The following is a 25,406-nucleotide window of genomic DNA, read 5'->3' as shown; positions in this document are numbered from 1 at the left end:
AGCTCTTCCTAAGTCTGCTTGACATAACAGGCCATAAGCTGGAAATCGAGCGAGCTCACAGAGTCCCAGCTCGGAGATTTGCGGAAGGAGACAGGCCCCGATCAATTCTGGCCAAATTTCTGAGATCATCCGATAAAGATCTCATGTTATGCAAGGCGAGGATTAAAGGAAGGCTTTCTTGGAAGAAACACAGCATTTTTTTGTTCCTAGACTTTGCGAATTCGACAAGAGAAAAGTGATTGATTCAAGGAATTCAAGAAACTCTTGCATCAATGGAAGGTTGCTTTTGCACTGATGTTCCCGGCCAAATTGAGAATAGGATGGCTGCAAAATATTTACATGCCCACAACAAGTGGTGTCTTTCATAAAATCAGTGGACTGAGGAAGTCATGGTGTGTTTCTCACATTGCTCCCAAGTGAGCTTAACTCAATGGACATACACTTGACCGTCCGAGGAAACAGGGCACCTGTTTTGTTTCTTTTTGTGTTGGTTCCGCCTAGCGGCTGGAGTTTGTTTTGTGGAATAACACTCCTTCGGGACAGTTGTGGATGAATATTCACGTGTCTTGTGTTTATGCCTCCTATTGGCTGGAGTTTGTTTTGTGGAGCTTTTTTTTTTGCAGGACATTGCAAGGATTAGGTCATCTGCTGCACTCATGAACAGCCGGCTCACTGAACATTCGTTTGACTGCCCGAGGAAACTGAACGTTATTTATTTATTTATTTTTTCAGTTTTCTGAATGAATTTACACATTCTTTGTGTTTATTCTGCCTATTGGCTGGAGTTTTTTTTTATAGATTATTTTCTGTTATGTAATTCTGTCTCACAAAATCTGTATAGAATCCACTGGTCTTAAGCAATCTGATGGCAAAGTTGTCACGGGGGCTCTCGTAGGCGTACATGGACTGTTTGAGTTGAGAGGGATGGACGGCAGTTGGCGCTGTCGTGCGTGGGGTTAATGCACACGTTTTTTTTTTCTGTTTTTTTTGTTCAGGGGAAATCTCAGGGTTTGTCTGTTGCACTAATGTTGCAATGTGGTCTTTATAATTTTATTTTTGACACACAATAAATGTTTTCTAATATGTCAAAATGTAAAATGTTAATATGTGAATGTGAATGGGTTGGGGCACCCCATAAAAAGAAGGAAGGTTATTTCTTTTCTTAAACGAAGGAAATATAATATAGCGTTTCTTCAAGAAATGCATCTTTCCCCACAGGAAGCTGAAAAATTTGGGAAGATATGGGGTGGACATGTTTTCTTTAGTGCTGGCTCAATTAAGAGCAAGGGAGTCATTACATTGATAAGTAAACATCTACAATTCATATGTCTCAAACAGATTAAAGATAAATTAGGAAGAGTCATTATTGTTTTAGCAGAAATTCAGTGGCAAAGGTGGATTTTGGCTAATATTTATGCACCGAACGCTGTTGATCAGGGCTTTTTTTTATAGATCTTGAAGGGATGTTGCAAGCTGCTGGCACCCCTCATGATATAATATTGGAAGGACACTTTAATCTTTTGACGGACTCAGTCCTTGATCATATTGAAGCAAAAGTGTGTAAGCCCCCTAGGGCAACAATGACGCTTCACCGGATGTGTAAAAATCTTGGTCTTACAGATATTTGGAGACTTTTAAACCCATCTGGTAGAGCCTATACATTTTTTTTCATCAGTCTATAAGATTTATTCTAGAATAGATTTTTTTATATCTAACTCCCTCATTTCATCTGTTGTGGACTGCTCAATTGGAAACATCTTAGTCTCAGATCATGCCCTGGATGCCCTATAGAGGTGTTGCCACATACGGAGAAAAATAAATCATATATTTGGCGCTCTAATGTATCCCTTTTGCAAAATCCTGATTTCCAACAAATGTTAAAGGCTGAAATCAATGTTTGTATGGAGAATAACTTGCCCTTAGTATCCTCTGTGGGCGTGGCTTGGGAGGCACTTAAGGCAGTTCTTAGGGGTCGGATCATACAGTATGACAAAAAATCCAAAGCAAGAGAACTCATGGAGTTGGAAGGGAATATTAAAAGTGCCGAGGCAGAGCTGAAGTGCTAAATGTCATCTGATGGCTTCAGAGAATTGACCCGACTGAAATACAGATATAATACTATTTTGTCACGGAAGATGGACTTTTGGTTATTCAGGGCATGACAGTCGGGGGACAAAGCAGGGAAGCTTTTGGCTAGATATATAAAGCAGAGAGAGTTTTTTCTACCATTCTCTCAGTGAAATCTGCTGGTGGTGAAATTTTTACCTCGGCCATTGATATTAATAATGCTTTTCAAGAATTCTATCATGATCTTTAAAGTTCCACGTCTTCGTCTACTGATGAAGATATTAGAAACTTTGTGGAACCATGAGAGCTCTCTAAATTGATGACTGAGCAAAAAAATTATCTTGATTCTGAGATAATTCATAGAGGAGCTTGATGAGGTAATTAAGTCCCTACCTACTGGCAAGTCTCCGGGGCCAGATGGTTTTGCCGCAGAATTTTTGAGATCCTATGCTACAGAACTGGCTCCACTTTTGTTAGAAATTTATACTGAATCATTAAAGAGTGGAAACTTCCTCCAAAGTTCACAAAGATCCAAGTGAGTGTAAAAGTTACCGTCCAATTTCCCTGATCCCACTAGTTGTAAAAATGTTGTCAAAAATTTTGGTTAACTGATTAAGTTATGACATCTCTTATACAGATCAGGTGGGGTTTATTCAGGGCCGCAGCTCTTCTGATAACATTAGGCGTCTCAACAATATCATGTGGTCAGTAGCGAATGATCAGTCTCCAGTCACTGCCACCTCACTTGACACCGAAAAGGCGTTTGATATGGTAGAATGGGTTTATCTTTTTAAGATTTTGGAAATGTATGGGTTCGGGAGTACATTTATTGGTTGGATTAAGTTACTTTAATTTCAGATTATTTTACTCTGAATAGGGGCACTTGGCAGGGTTGCCCTCTTTCCCCATTATTGTTCTGTTTTGCCCTGGAACCATTAGCAGCCACGATAAGAAAGGAGGAAGATTTTCCAGGGGTTGTGGCGGGAGGTGTGGTGCATAAACTTCTGCTTTACACAAATGATATTTTATTATTTGTCTCTGAACCTACTAGATCTATGCCTTGCCTCCACAGAATTATTAATTCCTTTTCCAAGTTCTCAGGATACAAAGTCAATTGGTCTAAATCTGAAGCTTTGGCTCTGACAGTGTACTGCACAGTAACGGCTTTCCAGCCGGGCGCCTTCCAGTGGCCCAAACAGGGCATTAAGTATTTGGGGATTTTATTCCCAGCAAATTTGTGTGATATAGTTAGAGTTAATTTTGACCCTTTAATAAAAAAGTTTTCGAGCGATGTGGACAGGTTGGCTTCATTACATTTATCGATGGTAGGGAAGGTTAATGTTATTAAACTGAAATGTATTCCAAAATTCAACTACCTACAGTCTCTCCCTATAGATGTCTCCCTCTCTTATTTCAAGCAATTTGATAGTATAGCAAAGTCCTTCATTTGGAATGGTAAATGTCCCAAATTGCATTTTAATAAGTTACATAGACCGACAGACAAATGTGGGCTAGGCCTACACAAGATTTTGTTTTATTACTATGCATTCAGTCTCAGATATTTGGCTCATTGGTCACTTCCACCTGAGAGAGCCCCTCCCTGATTTGTTATTGAACAGGCAGTTCTTGCCCCTATTTCGCCATTACAAAGCCTCTCTATCAAACTAATCTGAAAAGTTAAGTTACACCCCGTTATTTCGCATTTACACTCGGTATGGACTAAAGTGTCCAGATTGTTTAAATTGGACACTTATTTAAATGTTGCTTTGAGCATATGGCAGAACCCAAGATTGTGTATTGGCAAGTCCCCTTTCTGTTGGCCAGAGTGGATTGTGAGGGGGGTTGCTACACTCGGTGACCTATATGAAAGTGGAGTGTTGAGATCATTTAAAAACTTGGTCCAACATTTCGGGATCCCCAGACCTCAGTTCTATAGGTATTTGCGCCACCTGCTTTGTACTATTTTTGGGAGTAGCACACCCCCACCCCCCAAGGAGGCAGATGCTTTGGGAGAGGTGATTGTGGCTTTTGGAAAAGGTCATGAGGCATCAGTGTACTACTCCCTGTTAATTCAGAGTCTGAGGGATGGAGCCTTAACTTCTCTCAAGAGAGTATGGGAGAAAGATTTCAACTTGGCATTGGAGGAAGGAGTGTGGGCTAAGATTCTTAAAAACGTTAAGTCTGCATCTAGAGATGCAAGAGTGCGTCTAATACAATGCCAAATTATGCATAGATTTTATTGGACCCCCTCTAGACTGTATAGGCTTGGTCTTAAAGACACACCCACCTGCTGGAGATGCCACTTGGAGGATGGAGACATGGCCCATGTTTTTTGGTGGTGTGTCGAGATACAGAAATTCTGGTCGAAGGTTCAGAATTTTGTTTGCAACGTGGTGGGCACTCGGGTTTTGTTTTGCCCCAGACTTTGTGTTCTGGCCGATGGGGCGGTCATCGATGTGGGGATGGCCATATAGAGAACTGGGTTCTGATCTGTGTGATGATCGCCAGGCAGGTTATTTTGAGGGGTTGGAGGTCAGCTGGTGCTCCCGCATATCCGGAGTGGTGCACGGAGGTGGGGAGGGTGGCAGCTTATGAGGAGGTGTCATCGGGAAGACGGGGTGGCTTGGATACGTTTATCCGGAAATGAGGCAGGTATTTGGAGGGCTCTCGGGTGGGGTGTGGAGAGAGTAGTGTAATATAGTTAGTATGATTATTATGTGTATGTATGTATTTATTTATTTATATATATGTATATATGTGTGTCTGTTTGATTTTTATTTCTATATATTTACTTATGTTTGACCACAGGGTTGTTTTTTGGGGGGGGAGTGGGGGGGGGGGGTTGTGGGGTTTAAATGTTGATTTTATATATATATATATATATATATATATATATATATATGTTTTGCATTTACTTGTTATCGTATGATTTAATAAAAAATGTTAATTACAAAAAAAAAAGACAAGCACAAGTGTAAATTATGAAGTCAAAACCTTATTTTCTCTTTATAGATATTTAGATGTGGTTTGTAATATCTTTTATCCATAATTTGCATGAAAAGGAAACAATCTTTTTAAATTTTAAATCTTTTTTAAATATAGTTTTTGAAAAAGGTTAAAAATAAATATTTTGTCATTTATCTTTCATAACAATGCTGTATGTTTTAATATCTACCACAAAAATGCACAATAGTGTCTTTTATACAGCTATGTTGTTGATTAATACCAGAAGTGTTTAAAAGCGTGACCTGTTGCAGGTAATTGTGTATACAGTTGTGCTCAAAAGTTTGCATACCCTGGCAGAAATTGTGAAATTTTGGCACTGATTTTGAAAATATGACTGATCATGCAAAAAAAACTGTCTTTTATTTAAGGATCATATGAAGCCATTTATTATCACATACACTATATTGCCAAAAGTATTCGCTCACCCATCCAAATAATTGAATTCAGGTGTTCCAATCACTTCCATGGCCACAGGTGTATAAAATGAAGCACCTAGGCATGCAGACTGCTTCTACAAACATTTGTGAAAGAATGGGCCGCTCTCAGGAGCTCAGTGAATTCCAGCGTGGTACTGTGATAGGATGCCACCTGTGCAACAAGTCCAGTCGTGAAATTTCCTCGCTACTAAATATTCCACAGTCAACTGTCAGTGGTATTATAACAAAGTGGAAGCGACCGGGATTGACAGCAACTCAGCCACGAAGTGGTAGGCCACGTAAAATGACAGAGTGGGGTCAGCGGATGCTAAGGCGCATAGTGCGCAGAGGTCGCCAACTTTCTGCAGAGTCAATCTCTACAGACCTCCAAAGTTCGTGTGGCTTTCAGATTAGCTCAAGAACAGTGCGTAGAGAGCTTTATGGAATGGGTTTCCATGGCCGAGCAGCTGCATCCAAGCCATACATCACCAAGTACAATGCAAAGCGTCGGATGCAGTGGTGTAAAGCACGCCGCCACTGGACTCTAGAGCAGTGGAGACGTGTTCTCTGGAGTGACGAATCACGCTTCTCCATCTGGCAATCTGATGGACGAGTCTGGGTTTGGCAGTTGCCAGGAGAACGGTACTTGTCTGACTGCATTGTGCCAACTGTGAAGTTTGGTGGAGGGGGGATTATGGTGTGGGGTTGTTTTTCAGGAACTGGGCTTGGCCCCTTAGTTCCAGTGAAAGGAACTCTGAATGCTTTAGCATACCAAGAGATTTTGGACAATTCCATGCTCCCAACTTTGTGGGAACAGTTTGGGGATGGCCCCTTCCTGTTCCAACATGACTGCGCACCAGTGCACAAAGCAAGGTCCATAAAGACATGGATGAGCGAGTTTGGTGTGGAAGAACTTGACTGGCCTGCACAGAGTCCTGACCTCAACCCGATAGAGCACCTTTGGGATGAATTAGAGTGAAGACTGCGAGCCAGGCCTTCTCGTCCAACATCAGTGTCTGACCTCACAAATGCGCTTCTGGAAGAATGGTCAAAAATTCCCATAAACACACTCCTAAACATTGTGGAAAGCCTTCCCAGAAGAGTTGAAGCTGTTATAGCTGCAAAGGGTGGGCCAACGTCATATTAAACCCTATGGATTAAGAATGGGATGTCACTTAAGTTCATATGCGTCTAAAGGCAGATGAGCGAATACTTTTGGCAATATAGTGTAGTTGTTTGGCTCCTTTTGAAATCATAATGATAACAGAAATCACCCAAATGGCCCTGATCAAAAGTTGACATACCCTTGAATGTTTGGCCTTGTTACAGACACACAAGGTGACACACACAGGTTTAAATGGCAATTAAAGTTTCTTTTCCCACACCTGTGCCTTATTAAATTGCAATTAGTGCCTGTGTATAAATAGTCGATGAGTTTGATAGCTCTTACGTGGATGCACTGAGCAGGTTAGATACTGAGCCATGGGGAGCAGAAAAGAACTGTCAAAAGACCTGCGTAACAATGGAACTTTATAAAGATGGAAAAGGATATAAAAAGAAATCAAAGCCTTGAAAATTCAGGGATCTCTTGATACCAAGCCAAGGTCAGGTAGACCAAGAAAGATTTCAGCCACAACTGCCAGAAGAATTGTTCGGGATACAAAGAAAACCCCACAGGTAACCTCAGGAGAAATACAGGCTGCTCTGGAAAAAGACGGTGTGGTTGTTTCAAGGAGCACAATACGACGATACTTGAACAAAAATGAGCTGCATGGTCGAGTTGCCAGAAAGAAGCCTTTACTGCGCCAATGCCACAAAAAAGCCCGGTTACAATATGCCCGACAACACCTTGACATGCCTCACAGCTTCTGGCACACTGTAATTTGGAGTGACGAGACCAAAATAGAGCTTTATGGTCACAACCATAAGTACTAAGTTTGGAGAGGGGTCAACAAGTATTGTGCTCCTTGAAACAACCACACCGTCTTTTTCCAGAGCAGCCTGTATTTCTCCTGAGGTTACCTGTGGGTTTTTCTTTGTATCCCGAACAATTCTTCTGGCAGTTGTGGCTGAAATCTTTCTTGGTCTACCTGACCTTGGCTTGGTATCAAGAGATCCCCGAATTGTCCACTTCTTAATAAGTGATTGAACATTACTGACTGGCATTTTCAAGGCTTTGAATATCTTTTTATATCCTTATCCATCTTTATAAAGTTCCATTACCTTGTTACGCAGGTCTTTTGTCAGTTCTTTTCTACTCCCCATGGGTCAGTATCTAGCCTGCTCAGTGCATCCACGTGAGAGCTAACAAACTCATTGACTATTTATACATAGACACTAATTGCAATTTAAAAAGCCACAGGTGTGGGAAATGAACCTTTAATTGCCATTTAAACCTGTGTGTGTCACCTTGTGTGTCTGTAACAAGGCCAAACATTCAAGGGTATATAAACTTTTGATCAGGGCCATTTGGGTGATTTTCTGTTATCATTATGATTTAAAAAGGAGCCAAACAACTATGTGATAATAAATAGCTTCATATGATCACTATCCTTAAATTTTTGCATGATCAGTCATATTTTCAAAATCAACGCCAAAATTTCTTTTGAGCACAACTGTAAATAATAAGTGTCCCAATGTTCAGATGAACACCCTTGCCAATGCCTGAATTCCTGTTCACAATATACTGCTTCACAATATACAGTTGGGAGCTAGGGAGTGAGAAGAGACACACCACAAAGCACTGCAAAGGGTGGTGCGAACTGCCAGACACATCATCGGAGGTGAGCTTCCCTCCCTCCAGGACATATATACCAGGTGGTGTGTGAAAAAAAAACTCGGAGGATCATCAGAGACTCCAGCCACCCGGGCCATGGGCTGTTCTCACTGCTACCATCAGGCAGGCGGTATCACAGCATCAGGACCCGCACCAGCCGACTTCATGATAGCTTCTTCCCCCAAGCAATCAGACTTTTGAACTCTTGATCTCCCACAATCAAAATACATCAGCACTGCATTTTATTACTCTTACTCTTATATCTCACACCGGACTGTCATAAATTATATTATTATTATATTCTCTCTTATTATCAACCGACAGCCTGAATGTCAATACAGTACAATACAACCGACTGTACATTTTATATATACTATATATACTTTTTTATTGTGTGTATTGTATACTGTGTTATGTGTAATTGTGTGTATATTAGATTTTAAATCGTGTTGTAAATCTGATGTTTATTGTAAATTGGTATATGTCTCATCACTGTCACGACTACTATGTTGCTCGGAACTGCACCCAAGAATTTCACACACTATTGCACTTGTGTATATGGTTGTGTGACAATAAAAGTGATTTGATTTGATTTGACCTATTGAGTATCATGCGACTTTATATGCCCCAAGGAATCTCATTATTTTAAGCCAAAATATTATACACATAAGTTAAATTTTAAGTTGTTGTTGGCACTAGAGGGTTAGAGATAGAGACCCCAAATTTGCTACGAGAGAAGTTCAGATTCTTATCAGTGTGCCAGTTGTCCTCCAAACTGTTCTGTGGGATGCAAAAGACTTCAGTGGTGGAAGAGTATTAAGAAAGCTAACCAATACCTTAATAATTTTTTTTTAAATAATTTTCTTTATTTATCACACATTATACATTTGCACATATACAGTGAAATTCTTCTTTTTCACATATCCCAGCTAGGCTGGGGTCAGAGTGCAGGGTCAGCCATGATATGGTGCCCCTGGAGCAGATAGGGTTGAGGGCCTTGCTCAAGGGCCCAACAGTGGCATCTTGGCAGTGCTGGGGCTTGAACACCTGACCTTCTGATCAGTAATGCAGAGCCTTAACTGCTGAGCTACCACTGCCCCTACCTTCAGTCCTTGGCCCCTAAATACGAAAGTACAAATATAATATGGATACACAGAAAGGGGGATGTGAAATAAAAATTAAAAAATAGCATGAAACCTTGTTATTCAAGTAATAAATGACTTTGCTGTAAAGAGAAAATATAAGTGATTTTGCCACTGAGATTATATATATATATATATATATATATATATACACTGTATATACCGATCAGCCACAACATTAAAACCGCCTGCCTAATATTGTGTAGGTCCCTCTTGTGCCGCCAAAACAGCGCTAACCCGCTATTCTGAAATGCTATTCTTCTCATCACAATTTTACAGAGCGGTTATCTGAGTACTGTAGACTTTGTCAGTTCGAACCAGTATGGCCATTCTCTGTTGACCTCTCTCATCAACAGGGCATTTCCATCCACAGAACTGCAGCTTACTGGATGTTTTTTTGTTTTTGGCACCATTCTGAGTAAATTCTAGAGACTGTTGTGCGTGAAAGTCCCAGGAGATCAGCGGTTACAGAAATACTCAAACCAGTCCATCTGGCACCAACAATCATGCAGATATGGGTCAGGAGATTCAGTTAATGTTCACATCTACAATCAGAATGGGGAAAAAATTGGATCTCAGTGATTTGGACCGTGGCATGATTGTTGGTACCAGATGGGCTGGTTTGAGTATTTCTGTAACTGCTAATGTCCTGGGATTTTCACACACAACAGCCTCTAGAGCAGGCATTGGCAACCTATGGCACGCGTGGCAGCATTGGCACTCGGAGGAGTAATCACTGGCACGCCAGTAACAGTGAGAGAGGAGTAGCCTATTTTATTTATATAAATTCTGCACCAGCATTCCAATTTACATCTTGATGTAATCCTTTCTTAAGATCACGCAGCGTGTTTTCATCAGCTGAATGGGAGTCTAAACAAAAAGTTCAAATGTGACGAGACTACAGTATACCCAACTGACTCGTGCAGCGTGCAAGCCATTCGCGCATCACAAGCCAGCAGTGCTTCACATTCGGTTAATCGCATGAGTAAACGCGGCTGCTTTGCTGTGGTCAGGCTGCGTGGATGACAGCCTACATTCCGTGCTTTATTTATTTTCAGAACAACACGATGTAATAAGGAAAAAAAAAACTATTTATTTTGAGATTTCCAACCCAGCATACAGGTACACCCACATGGTCACACTCAAAATTATATTAAACGATTAAAAGAGAAAACAAACCCGCATCGCGGGGTTCAAAAATCTGAGTCTAATGAAAATATAAATTAAACCTTGAAAGAAAGTTTTAGGATTTTGCAGGTGTGATTCACAGAAAAGGGCTAAATAGTTGATCGGCTTGTGGATGCGCAAATGGCTTGCACGAGTCTAGTCACACTTTAATAGTGTTTAGCCTCCCATTCAGCTGATGAAAACACGCTGCATGATCAGGCGGAAGGATTACATCAAGATGTAGATTGGAGTGCAGGTCAGGTGCGAAAAACGTATGGCCTGCTCCCATATTGCTGTTGCTTGCGTGCTAGTGATTACCCCTCTGCGTGATTTTGAAAAATGTAAACATTAATATAATTAATTATTAATTAATAATATAAGTAGTATTTAAGATTCCACACAAATTCATGATCAGTAATCAATTAGCAAATTTGTGACTAACTGTGTTAACTCATTTTGTACAAAAGGACAGTTTTTCTTTCATTACAGCACTTTCACAAGATGCTCTGTGAAAATTCCAGGCAGGATCATGATTATATTATGATCCTGCCTGGTCAATCGGCACAGCCATTGACCACGAAAATAAAAAATGGCACTTCATGTCAAAAAGGTTGCCGACCCCTGCCCTAGAGTTTACTCAGAATGGTGCAAAAAAACATCCAGTGAGGGGCAGGTCTGCAGATGGAAACAGCTTGTTGATGAGAGAGGTCAACAGAGAATGGCCAGACTGGTTCAAACTGACAAAGTCTACGGTAACTCAGATAAACCTCTCTGTACAATTGTGGTGAGAAGAACAATTGTAGGTTGGCGCTGTTTTGGCGGCACGAGGGGGAACTACACAATATTAGGCAGGTGGCTTTAATGTTGTGGCTGAGCGGTGTGTATGTGTATATATAAATGCAGTTGAAGTCAGAAGTTTACATCCACCTTAGCCAAATACATTTAAACTCAGTTTTTCACAATTCCTGACATTTAATCGTAGAAAACATTCCCTGTCTTAGGTCAGTTAGGATCACTACTTTACTATTATTCTGACATTTCACATCTTTAAAATGGAGTATGATTTATTTCAGCTTTTATTTCTTTCATCACATTCCCAGTGGGCCAGAAGTATACATACACTGTTAGTATTTGGTAGCATTGCCTTTAAATTGTTTAACTTGGATCAAACATTTTGGGTAGCCTTCCACAAGCTTCTCAAAATAAGTTGCTGGAATTTTGGCCCATTCCTCCAGACAGAACTGGGTCTGGTTTGTAGGCCTCCTTGCTCACACACGCTTTTTCAATTTTGCCAAAAATTTTCTACTGGATTGAGATCAAGGCTTTGTGATGGCCAGTCCAATACCTTGACTTTGTTGTCCTTAAGCCATTTTGCCACAACTTTGGAGGAATGCTTGGGGTCATTGTCCATTTGGAAGACCCATTTGCGACCGAGCTTTAACTTCCTGGCTGATGTCTTGAGATGTTGCTTCAATATATCCACATAATTTTCCTTCCTCATGATGCCATCTATTTTATGAAGTGCACAAGTCCCTCCTGCAGCAAAGCACCCCCACAACATGATGCTGCCATCCCCATGCTTCACGGTTGGGAGGGTGTTCTTCAGCTTGCAAGCCTCACCCTTTTTCATCCAAACATAACAATGGCCAAACAGTTATATTTTTGTTTCATCAGACCAGAGGACATTTCTCCAAAAAGTAAGATCTTTGTCCCCATGTGCACTTGTAGTCTGGCTTTTTATGGTGGTTTTGGAGCAGTGGCTTCTTCCTTGCTGAACAGCCTTTCAGGTTATATCTGTATAGGACTTGTTTTACTGTGGATATAGATACTTGTCTCCCTGTTTCCTCCAGCATCTTCACAAGGTCATTTGCTGTTGTTCTGGGATTGATTTGCACTTTTTGCACCAAACTACATTCCTCTCTAGAGACAGAATGTGTCTCCTTCCTGAGTGGTATGTTGGCTGCGTGGTCCCATGATGTTCATACTTGCGTACTATTTTTTTTTTTTTTTTTGCGATTAAAATTATTTTATTGATTCAACCATTAAATATAAATAGCAGAACACACATATACAGAATCAATATCCAACCCCCACTATCCCTCCTCCCAATCCCCCACCCGACCCCCAACAACACCCCAGTGGTCATAACCATAGACACACAACAAAAGTAAATTAATTAATTAAAAAAATTAAATAAATAAAACAATCACACACATAAAACCCCTACACCTCTCTCTCCACTGTCCCTCCCCGAGAGCCCTCCAAAAAAGACAGATATCTGCCCCACTTCTTCACAAACATGTCTAGACTCCCCAGTCTTCTGGATACCCTCTCCTCAAGAGCTGCCACTCTGGCCATCTCTAAACACCACTCCTGAAACGGGGGCGCTCCAGCCGACTTCCAACTTAAATTGATCTTTCTGGCGATCATAAAACTAGTTAGGACCCGGTTTTTCATGTGCTTATTCTCCAAATTAATGACTGCCCCATCTCCTAAGATACAGAGTCTGGGGCAAAATAAAATTTAAGAGGCCAAAACCTCGCACATAAAACTCTGAATCCTCATCCAAAATTCTTGCATCTTAACACATCCCCAAAAGACATGGGTTGTGTCTCCATCTTCTGATTGACATCGCCAGCAGGTGGGTGTGTCTTTAAGACCAAGCCTATGCAATCTAGAGGGGGTCCAATAGACTCTATGTAAAATCTTAAATTGCATGAGGTGAACCCTTGCGTCTCTAGATGCAGATTTGATGTTTTTTACAATCCCAGCCCACTCTCCCTCTTCCAATACCAAATTTAGATCTTTCTCCCATAATCTCTTAAGAGAAGTTGAAGTTCCATCCCCCAGACTCTGAATTAGTAGGGAGTAATACACCAATGCCTCATGACCTTTTCCAAAAGCAGTAATCACCACTTCTAGAGTATCTGCCACTTTAGGAGGGTGTAAACCACTCCCAAAAACAGTACAGAGTAGGTGGCACAGCTGTAAATACTTATAGAACTGAGATCTAGGAATCCCAAAAAGTTGAACCAAATTTTGAAAGGATCTCAACACTCCATTCACATATAAGTCACCGAGTGTAGTAACCCCCAACCCAATCCACTCTGACCAGCAAAAAGGGGACTTGTTGATGCATAATTTGGGGTTCAGACATATGCTCAAGGTAACATTTAAAAAAATGTCAGAATTAAACAGTCTGGACACTTTTGTGCATACCAAGTTCAAGTGCGAGATAACGGGATGTAACTTAGCTTCTCCGATTAATTTGATAGAAAGGCTCTGCAGTGGCGAAATAGGGGCAATAACTTCCTGTTCTATACAGAACCAGGGAGGGGCTCTCTCAGGTGGAAGCGACCAATGAGCCAAATGTCTGGGACCGAATGCATAATAATAAAATAAAATCTTGGGTAGGCCTAGGCCACCTTTGTCAATCGGCCTGTGTAACTTATTGAAATGTAATTTGGGATGCTTACCATTCCAAATGAAGGACTTTGCTATGCTATCAAATTGCTTGAAATAAGAGAGGGGGACATCTACAGGGAGAGACTGCAGTAAGTAATTGAATTTTGGAATACAATTCATTTTAATAACATTAACCTTCCCTATCATAGATAAATGTAATGAAGCCCACCTGCCCACACCGCTCGAAAACCGTTTTATTAAGGGGTCAAAATTAACTCTAACTAAAACAAACAAATTTGCTGGAAATAAAATCCCCAAATACTTAATGCCCTGTTTGGACCACTGGAAAGCACCCGGCTGGAGAGCCGTTTCTGGGCAGTACGCTGTCAGAGCCAAAGCTTCAGATTTAGACCAATTGACTCTATATCCTGAAAACTTAGAAAAGGAATTAATAATTCTGTGGAGGCAAGGCATAGATCTACTGTGGTCAGAGACAAATAATAAAATATAATCTGCATAAAGCAAGAGTTTATGCGCCATACCTCCCACCACCACCCCTGGAAAATCATCCTCCTTTCTTATCGCGGTTGCTAACAGTTCCAGGGCAAGACAGAACAATAATGGGGAAAGAGGGTAACCCTGCCAAGTGCCCCTATTCAAAGTAAAATAATCTGAAATTAATCCATATGTTTGTACCGCTGCTACAGGGTGTCTATAAAGTAACTTAATCCAACCAATAAACGTTCTCCCGAACCCATATATTTCCAAAACCTTGAAAAGATAATCCCATTCTACCACATCAAATGCCTTTTCGGCGTCAAGTGAGATGGCAGCGACTGGAGATTGTTCATTTGCTACTGACCACATGATATTGATGAGACGCCTAATGTTATCAGAAGAGCTATGGCCTCGAATAAACGCCACCTGATCTATATGTATAAGAGATGTCATAACTTAATCGATTAGCCAGAATTTTTGACAAAATTTTTACATCTAACTGGATCAGGGAAATTGGATGGTAACTTTAACACTCGCTTGGATCTTTGTCCTTTTTAAGAATCAGACTGATCCGGGCTTGTGTCATGGTTGGCGGAAGCTTTCCATTCTTTAATGATTCAGTATAAACATCTAGCAAAAGTGGAGCCATTTCTGTAGCATAAAATTTGAAAAACTCAGCGGCAAAGCCGTCAGGCCCCGGAGACTTGCCAGTAGGTAAGGCCTTAATGACCTCACCAAGCTCCTCCAAGATTATCTCAGAATCAAGAGAATTTTTTTGCTCGGTTGTCAGTTTAGGGAGATCTAATGGTTCCACAAAGTTTCTAATATCTTCATCAGTAGACGAAGACATGGAACTATAGAGATCAAAGTAGAATTCTTTAAAAGCATTATTAATATCAATGGCTGAGGTAAATATTTCACCACCAGCAGATTTCACTGAGGGAATGGTAGAAAAAGACTCTCTCTGCTTTATATATCTAGCCAAAAGTTTTCCTGCTTGGTCCCCCGACTCAAAGTATGACTGTCTTGACCTGAATAGCCAAAACTCCACTTTCCGCAACAAAATAGTATTATATCTGTATTTCAATCGAGTCAATTCTCTGAGGCCATCGAATGACAAACGGCACTTCAGCTCTGCTTTGGCATTTTTAATATTTCCTTCCAACTCCACAAGTTCTCGTGCATTGGATTTTTTGGTGAATGAGGCATACTGTATGATCCGGCCCATAAGAACCGCCTTAAGTGCCTCCCAAGCCACGCCCACAGTGGATACTGAGGACCAGTTGGTCTCCATATAAACATTGATTTCAGTCTTTAACATTTGTTGGAATTCAGGATTTTGCAAAAGGGACACATTAAGGCGCCAACTATATGATTTCTTTTTCTCCATATGTGGCACCACCTCTAAACTCACCAGGGCGTAATCTGAGACTAAAATGTTTCAAACTGAGCAATCCACAACAGATGAAATGAGGGACTCGGATATAAAAAAAATATATATATATATTCTAGAATAAATATTATGGACTGATGAAAAAAATGTATAGTCCCTACCAGATGAGATCAAAAGTCTCCAAATATCTGTAAGACCAAGATATTTACACATCCTGTGAAGCGTCATTGTTGCTCTAGGGGGCTTACACACTTTTGCTTCACTATGATCAAGGACTGAATCCATCAAAAGATTAAAGTCTCCTCCCAATATTATATCATGAAGGGTGCCAGCGGCTTGCAACATCCCTTCAAGATCTATAAAAAAAAGCCCTGATTATCAGCATTAGGTGTGTAAATATTAGCCAAAATCCACCTTTGCCCCTGAATTTCAGCTAAAACAATAATTACTCTTCCTAATTTATCTTTAATCTGTTTGAGACATTTGAATTGTAGATGTTTATTTACCAATATAATGACTCCCTTGCTCTTATTTAAGCCAGCACTAAAGAAAACATGCCCACCCCATATCTTCCCAAATTTTTCCGCTTCCTGTGGAGAAAGGTGTGTTTCTTGAAGAAACACTATATCATATTTCTTACGTTTAAGAAAAGTAATAACCTTCCTTCTTTTTATGGGGTGCCCCAACCCATTTACATTCCATGTGGAGAGAGATAGTACACTCATATTAACAACTGACATATTGATATAATAAAAAAAATAAACTGTGTGTCAAAAACAAAATTATACAGACCACATTCCCCATTAGTGAAACAATCAAACCCCGAACTTCCCCCCGAACAAAACAAACAGAAAAAAGTAAAATGTGCGCTTTAACCCCGCGCACGAGAGCGCCAACCGGCGACAATCCCTCTAAACTCAAAAGGTCCATGAACGCCCACGCGCCCCCACTATAACTTTGCCATTGGATTGGGCAATTTTGCCTCACAAATTTGTGAAGCAAAATTACATAACAGAAAATACTTTGTAAAATAACCCACAGCCAAAAGGAAGAATGAACACAAAGAACATGTAGATTAATTCACAGAACTGTTTTAAAGGTGTGATCCTCCACAAAACAAATTTCAGCTGATATAAAACCGTTCAGTTTCACGGTTAGACAAACGAATGTTCAGTGAGCCAGTCGTTATGAGTTCAGCAGATGACGTAATCATTCCACTGTCCCGTAAACGGAACAAGCTCCAGCCGCTAGGCGGAGCCAACACAAAAAGAAACAAAACCGACATCCCAGTTCCCCGGATTGTCAAGTCAATTCACTCGGAGGCCGCATAAAAGTATATACCATGACTTACTCAATCCGTCAACTTTATAAAAGACATCCTTTGTGTGAGCATGTAGATATTTTGCGGTCATCCGTAGTGTCTACTCTCAAACTGGTCTTGAACTTCCATGCAAAAGTAATCTTTCATCAATGCAAAAGCTTCTTTAAGGAAAGTGTTATTCACAAAACAAATTCCAGCCGCTAGGCGGAGCCAACGCAAAAAGAAACCAAAATGATGCCCAGCTTCCTCAAAAGCCAGAGTAAGTACAGCGAGTCGACCCACTCACATGAGAAACACCCAATGTTTACTCACCCATTGATTCTATAAAAGACATTGCCTGATTGGGACATGTAAATACTTTGCGACCGTCCTTCGTTTCTATTCTCAGTTTGGCCGAGAACATCAATGCAAAAGTGATCTTATGCTGATGCAAGAGTTTCTTGGATTCCCTGAACCAATCATGTTTCTCTCGTCTAACTCGCAAAGTCCGGGAACAAGAAAATATTATGATTCCTCCAAGAAAGCTCTCCTTTGCTCCTCGCATAATTCTGATTATGTTGGACAACTGACGCTGGACCTCTTCTCCTGCCACGCCATCCAAATCGAGTCTCCGGTCTGTAGGCCTGTCGGGGCTTTCATCCTGAACACATAAGTGTCTTTTAATGTCTCCAGATCTCGATGATTTTGACTTCTTTGCCATGTTTTACCACAAAGAGCAAATGTGTAACTGGGTGTATCGAATTTCACCAGATTATAACATGAGAATAATTAAAAATTTAGCAAAGTGCGCAGAGCTCGTCATTCACGTCTGCTTCTCGCATGGCGTCACGTGACCTCCGCGTACTATTGTTTTTACAGATGAACGAGGTACCTTCAGGCGTTTGGAAATTGCTTCCAAGGATGAACCAGTCTTGTGGAGGTCCAAAAAAAAATTTCTGAGGTCTTGGCTGATTTTTTTTTTTTATTTTCCCATGATGTCAAGCAAAGAGGCACTGAGTTTGAAGGTTGGCCTTAAAATACATCCACAGGTACTCCTCCAATTGATGGCAATTAGCCCATCAGAAGCTAATTGCCTAAAGGCTTGACATAATTTTCTGGACTTTTCCAAGCTACTTAAAGGCACAGTTAACTTAGTGTATGTAAACTTCTGACCCACTGGAATTGTGATATAGTCAATTAAAAGTGAAACAATCTGTCTGTAAACAATTGTTGGAAAAATTACTCGTTTCATGCACAAAGTAGATGTCCTAAACGATTTGCCAAAACTATATTTTGCTAATATGAAATCTATGGAGTGGTTAAAAAATTTGTTTTAATTACTTCAGCCTAAGTGTATGTAAATTCTGACTTCAACTATCACATCACTTCAGAAGACATACTGTAGTTTTAACCACTGGGGTCTAATGGATTACTTTTATGCAGTCTTGATGTTCTTTTTGGAGCTTGAAAATTTGATTCACTTGCTTTGTAAGGACCCACAGAGGTGAAATATTCTTCTAAAAATCTTTGTGTTCAGCAGAACAAAGTCATACACTACTGGGATGGCATGAGGGTGAAAATGTTAAATATGGATTTTAAATATTAAAATATTTTAGCTGCCAAAATATGAGCAGATCTGGCCATCTATGAAACCACTAATAGTTTTGATGAAAGAGACATTTTGTTTTATTAGTTCAACTCTTTGCTGGTAAAATAATTATGGTTTTGTTAAATGTCAAGACATTACAGAAGAACATGCATTTATTTTGGTGGAATATTTATAATTCACAATTGATGTGCAGATCACAGGTAATTCAAACCAGTTTTACAGTAACAGATTTCAAAACAGCCTTTTCAACATTAGTACAGAAAGTAAAACAAGCTGAGATGCTTAAACAATAAGAGACAATATTTAGATGGACATGTATAAAAATGTCAACTTTATGATTTCGTTTTGTGTACGAGTAACTCGCAAGTTACAATATTTAATCCCTCCACCTTGTCAGAGTTTTTCAATATTCACTATTGCCCCATTGCAACAACAGCAAGCAAAAAAGAAAAACAAGTTAAACCCCTTTTTACATCAGATGAAGAAGCTTCCTGGAAAAAACACTTTGAAGACAGCAAAACTGGAGGAATTCCTCGGGATCATTCGCAACAGTTCACCCTTATAATCATCCTGTACAAAAGAGAAAAAGCAGCAAACAAACATCACATTGATATTACATACTCACTGAAGCTCTAGGCATTACATAAGACTGATTTTAAGTAAAGCAAGAGAATTTATACTGATTACTTAGTCCCTCTTTATATTAAACATGGTTTCATGAAGTTCAATTTAAGACCACATTAATGCAAATGTAACAAACTCTAAAAAATGTGTCATCATTATTTTTTAAATTAAATGCCAAGGGAGCGCAAATAACAGTTGAAAGCTTACAAACTTTTTACAAACTGCGTTACTTTTTCATTTATTTTACAAACAATAACATAAGGGTTACATACCTACCCCCAGTCAAGGTCAGAAATTAACCAGGGCTATGAGCAAAAAACCCACCATAAGTTGAAAAAATAAATAAATGTGCCAGAAATGTTACATTGGGGGGCAAGACCAATAGTGAATTCCTCTTTATTTTATCAATTTGTTACATAAATTATTTAATGTCTTGAAACAGTGATTATATTAAAAGTCTAGACAGCCGAGAGCTGTATAATCTAATAGATTCGACCATCCAAGTATTTAAAATGTATTCTAGGAGTGCCTTTATTGCGCTATGGCATCTTGTAAAATATTTGTTACACAAACAAAGATATTTTAAAGGATGTATGAATTATTTTCTGTACAGTGCAAGTTAATGGGGTCCAAAACTTTCAAGCTTCATAAAGAACATAAAAGGCAGCATAAAAGTAATCAACTCGTAAGAGGCCACAACTTGATCCTGGAGAACTGGCTAATTATAGACCGATTTCAAATCTCCCGTTTATGCCGATGATACCCAACTTTATATTTCTTCTAAACCTGACGAAATTTCACAGTTCTCCAAATTAGCAGAGTGTATCAATGAAATCAAAGATTGGATGGCTAGACATTTTCTTGTACTCAATTCTGACAAAACAGAGGTACTAATTATTGGACCAAAAACCTCTAAAAACAAGCCGTTAAATTAATTTGACTCTCGATGGATGTACTGTTACATCATCTTCAACAGCAAAGAACTTAGGTGTTATATTGCTATCAATATGTCCTTTGAAAATCAAATTACCAATGTTTGTAGAACAGCATTCTTCCACCTAAGAAATATTGCTAAATTACGACATATACTCTCTGTTGCTGATGCCGAAAAACTAATTCATGCGTTCATGACCTCAAGACTAGATTATTGTAATGCATTACTGGGAGGATGTCCAGCAAGATCAATAAATAAACTTCAATTGGTTCAAAATGCAGCTGCCAGAGTGCTGACTAGAACCAAGAAATATGATCATATTAGCCCCATTTTATCGTCGTTACATTGGCTACCTGTTAAATTTCAGTTAGCTACGTACAAAGCTTTGAATGATCTAGCGCCGCAGTACTTAAGTGACCTTCCACCACGCTATATTCCATCACGTTCATTACGATCGCAAAATTCTGGCCTGTTAATAGTTCCTTGAATATCAAAAGCCACAAAAGGAGGTAGATCCATTTCATATTTGGCTCTTAAACTATGGAATAGTCTCCCTAACAATGTTCGGGATGCAGACACACTCACCGAGTTTAAATCTAGACTAAAGACTCATCTATTTAGCCAGGCATACACCTAATTTATCCTTCAACTCACAATTAGGCTGCTTTAGTTAGGTCTGCCGGAACCAGAAACACTGATCATGATCTATAACTCTGCAGTAAATTGAATGGCATCTATGCTAATATTATTCTATTTGTATCCTTGTCTCAACCTCGGGACTCCTATCCTGTGGTCACCAGAACCGGCTGGATCCAGCTCCATTCCTGCTTCGTGTTGGACTCCACTGCTACATGTCTCTGAGTGATGACGACTAAATGCAGCCGGTGCCAGCCAAACATCACCTCAGTCTATTACGATGCACTTCAGAGGATGAACTGATGCCAACTCCAACCATAAGACATGGGATACATCATATATGCCATTGCCTGAACCTTGGACCTGGACAGACCTCACTGAAATTACCGGCCAGTTGAACTGCAGTGCACCTCACTGATCTCTGCCTGCATCACCTCTGTCTAATGATGGACTACACTCTTATAATAGAATACATAGACTATCAATTAATTGCCAACAAAAGCCTTGATCAGCCAACTAACAAAGGACAATGCATCTATGTGAACTTCTGCAGTTAATCCAGGATGAACTTCAAAGACATTAGTCATTAATCTTACAGTTCTTACAAAACCTTTATTTAAACACTGACCCTTAACACTTACTTAGTATAATAATTTTAAACCATGACTTGCACTCTACATAATTAAGTAGTATTGGCATTATATTCATGATGTTAGCCAGAGGGGAACTGGCCACCACAGTGAGCCTGGTTTCTATTTTTCTCCTTTAACCAACATCTTATGGAGTTTTGTGTTTCTTGCCACAGTCGCCTTCGGCTTGCTCACTGGGTTTCTAAATACAATTCACAATGATGATTCTAAGAATTTATAGATTACGGTTTCATTTTCTGTTAATGCATGATTTTCTGTAAAGCTGCTTTGAAACTATGTGTGTTGTGAAAGGCACTATGACTCGAGAAATTAATATCTTCTGTAGCGATGTTTGAGGCAGACCAAAATGTAAGTCCTTGTTCACTATCAATCTTGGCATCCGGCCTGATTGGAACACAGGATTTAAGACATTAGCCGCTCATCCACCATCGAGCCGAACAGTTCTCGTTGCATAACCGTAACGCTCATGCCGATCTGGGCCAGTTGGCGGTGACGGATTCTTTTTAACTGTGGTGTGTAGAAATCATACGTAATGTATGTAACAATCCGTCTTTTGGCAATGGCGTAAGATGTAATCATTGGAGCGAGTGCGCTATGGTGGATGATGGCATGTTCCAGTTTTTATGACTACTTTTTCCCCCTAGTTTTACTCTGCTAATACACAGGAATGACACGGCTCATGTCGCAAAAAGGAAAGCTAAGAGAAAAAGGTGAGAGGTTTACCATAATTTGCAGTGGGCTTGTTTATGCCACCTTCCCAGACTAAACTGCCATCTAACATTTAAAATACAATATAGTTTTTTTTTGATTTTTTACGAAGTTACATTTTTGTGTGAAACTGAGTAAATATAGTACTAAAAAATGTATGTTTGTTATTTACTATATTAAATTGTGTGATATATCAGCCTCCCTCTAGATATTGGCATCGGCCATTAAAAAACCCATATCGGTCGACCAATAGTTCAGCCAAAAGTTCATTTATGCAATGATAGAGGAACATAACTGACATTATGTCAGAAATGGTTATCCTTAAACAACTGTAGATGTTCGAGTGAATATAAAATGTGTGTGTGCAGTTATTTGTCCATTTCAAGGATTCCAAGTTTGTTTGTGTGGAGATTTGTCCTCCTTTTGGAGCATCTCTTTGTTTCAGTTGATCCAGCCAAATGGTCATGCCAATCAACAGAAGCTGTTTGATGGTCCTGTCATAGTATTACCAGTACAGAATTTCTGAGAAGGCAGAAATAGCAAAAAATTATGTGTGTAATGCAACCAGAACTTCTCAGAGTGAAGAGAAACGCTTCAAACTAAATTAATCACTCTGCTAAACACCCGTTACATCCCTCATCTGTTGGCTATAGTATACAGGTCTTCTCAATAATATAAGTAGGCCATATGTAGCTTACCGGTAATAGTATACATAATTATAATCTAAATAATATTATATTAATACTTGTAATATAGCCAACATGCAATATTCAAAATATGATTGTTTTATCTATCTTTAATATACAAGTTATCTTTCAGTAAACATCATAACTTATTTAGCAACAAGGTCCCCTCTTTTAGGATTTCATCTGTTAACATGTTCATATTAACGTGCATTTTGTCTACTTTAAACTTGAGCATTGAATGATAAAGGGATAGTTCACCCAAAATGAAAAACGTGTCATCACTTCACGTTTTCTCAGTATTCGCTTTCATTATATGGAGAAAAAAAAAGTGAATGGTGATTTTGACTGACATTCTGCCTATAACATCTTTTGTGCTACACAGAAGAGAGAAATTCATGTGGGTTGAGTAATGATGACAGAAATATATAAATTTACCTTTTTAACTACCTGTTTTTATTTAAGGTATCTGCCAGAACAACAAAATAAATGTAAGTCAGCACATGATGGCATTACGTCTTGCAGAGAAACAAGTGACTGAAGAGAAGGGCTGTAATGTAGGCTATATCCCTAAAAATAATTCCATCTGAATAAAATGAGAGGTAAAAATTGAGAAAAGTGGGGACTTCCGGTAGCACGTGAACACTGATGGCTGCGTGAGAATACCACTCTCCCGACAAAAACTCCCTAAAAGCCCCTAATTATTCAAATACTCACAAAATTCTGACAGAGCATTGCAATGGAAAGTGGGGCAAGGATGGAAACCAGGGCGAGACAAAAGAAAATCCCAGGCCGTCAAGATGAGATCGAAAGCAAAACGGATCCTGCCGGTTGTCGACATGCTAACACTGAGGGGAAAATTAGCTTGATGAGAATACTCGAAGAGAATTCAGAAAAGGAAAATGATGAAAAACTGGCGGACATTAAGGAAGATTTAAATAACACTAAAAAGCGGATGGAAGCCGAGAGTCATATCACAGATGCTGAGGAACAAATACAACAGACGGGGGAGGTGCTGTCTGAACTGCTAAAACTTCAGGCCCAGCTTGAGGCAAAATGACAGATCAGGAGGGTAGGTCCAGGCAGGATAACATCCGATTATATGGACTACCAGAGGGCAGCGAAAACGGCTCAACCACCATCAACTTCATTGAAGACCTACTCAAGAATGGGCTGGGGCTTGACCCATCGACAGACCTGCATATTCAGAGGGCTCATAGAGCTCTGGCACCGAAACCCACGGACACCACAAGATCACGCTCCATCATCGTCAAATTCCTGAGCTATAAAACAAAAGGCAGGTATGGAAAAAAGGAGGACTGATATGGAACAATACTCGAATTACATGTGACCACGATTACCCCCCAAATGTCCTAAACAAATGCAAAGAATACGCACAGGCAAAAAAAAAAAAAAAACGTTAAAGGAAAAATGAATCAAGTTCCAGACTCCATATCCGGCAAAACTCCGGGTTTTCTACGATTGAGAAACAGTGCTCTACAATTCTGCAGAGGAGGTGACAAAGGATATGAAGGACCGGGGCCTACAGGTGGATGTCATCCCACCACAACAGATGCTCCTTGAACGCATCCAGCGCCAAACCTGGACAATGAAAAGAGGGTGAGGTGGTTCAGTGGAAACAAACTCAGCACTGGATTTTGTGGAGCGACTGAAAAGTTTCAGACGAAAATGATCAGCAATCAAGCTATACTCCAGAAACTTAATCCTGAACTCAAAACTGGACTCCTCTAAATTGACAAAGAGACCATTAACACATATACAGGTGCATCTCAATAAATTAGAATGTCGTGGAAAAGTTCATTTATTTCAGTAATTCAACTCAAATTGTGAAACTCGTGTATTAAATAAATTCAATGCACACAGACTGAAGTAGTTTAAGTCTTTGGTTCTTTTAATTGTGATGATTTTGGCTCACATTTAACAAAACCCACCAATTCACTATCTCAAAAAATTAGAATACATCATAAGACCAATAAAAAAAAACATTTTTATTGAATTGTTGGCCTTCTGGAAAGTATGTTCATTTACTGTATATGTACTCAATACTTGGTAGGGGCTCCTTTTGCTTTAATTACTGCCTCAATTCGGCGTGGCATGGAGGTGATCAGTTTGTGGCACTGCTGAGGTGGTATGGAAGCCCAGGTTTCTTTGACAGTGGCCTTCAGCTCATCTGCATTTTTTGGTCTCTTGTTTCTCATTTTCCTCTTGACAATACCCCATAGATTCTCTATGGTGTTCAGGTCTGGCGAGTTTGCTGGCCAGTCAAGCACACCAACACCATGGTCATTTAACCAACTTTTGGTGCTTTTGGCAGTGTGGGCAGGTGCCAAATCCTGCTGGAAAATGAAATCAGCATCTTTAAAAAGCTGGT

General features: G+C 39.8%; 2 protein-coding genes across 4 annotated transcripts in view; one reads left to right on the top strand and one right to left on the bottom strand.

Moving 5' to 3' along the window:
- The window catches only part of polr1d (RNA polymerase I and III subunit D), a 64,543-nt gene extending 39,723 nt beyond the window's left edge, over positions 1 to 24,820 (top strand). The window contains exon 5 of the mRNA XM_051658631.1: positions 21,138 to 24,820. Coding sequence (XP_051514591.1) covers positions 21,138 to 21,212 — 75 coding nt within the window. The 3' untranslated portion in view covers positions 21,213 to 24,820. The remainder of the gene's footprint in view (positions 1 to 21,137) is intronic.
- Positions 18,231 to 25,406, bottom strand: part of LOC127418169 (ras-related GTP-binding protein A-like) — a 64,500-nt gene continuing 57,324 nt past the window's right edge. For all 3 annotated transcript variants that reach the window (XM_051658613.1, XM_051658612.1, XM_051658614.1), the window contains exon 11: positions 18,231 to 19,349. The gene's annotated coding sequence lies outside the window, so the exon portion shown is untranslated. The remainder of the gene's footprint in view (positions 19,350 to 25,406) is intronic.

This window comes from Myxocyprinus asiaticus, chromosome 27 (assembly GCF_019703515.2).
Source record: "Myxocyprinus asiaticus isolate MX2 ecotype Aquarium Trade chromosome 27, UBuf_Myxa_2, whole genome shotgun sequence".
Classification (NCBI taxonomy): Eukaryota; Metazoa; Chordata; class Actinopteri; order Cypriniformes; family Catostomidae; genus Myxocyprinus; species Myxocyprinus asiaticus.
Note: the sequence above shows the minus strand (reverse complement) of the source record. Positions and strands in the feature narration are given on the sequence as shown.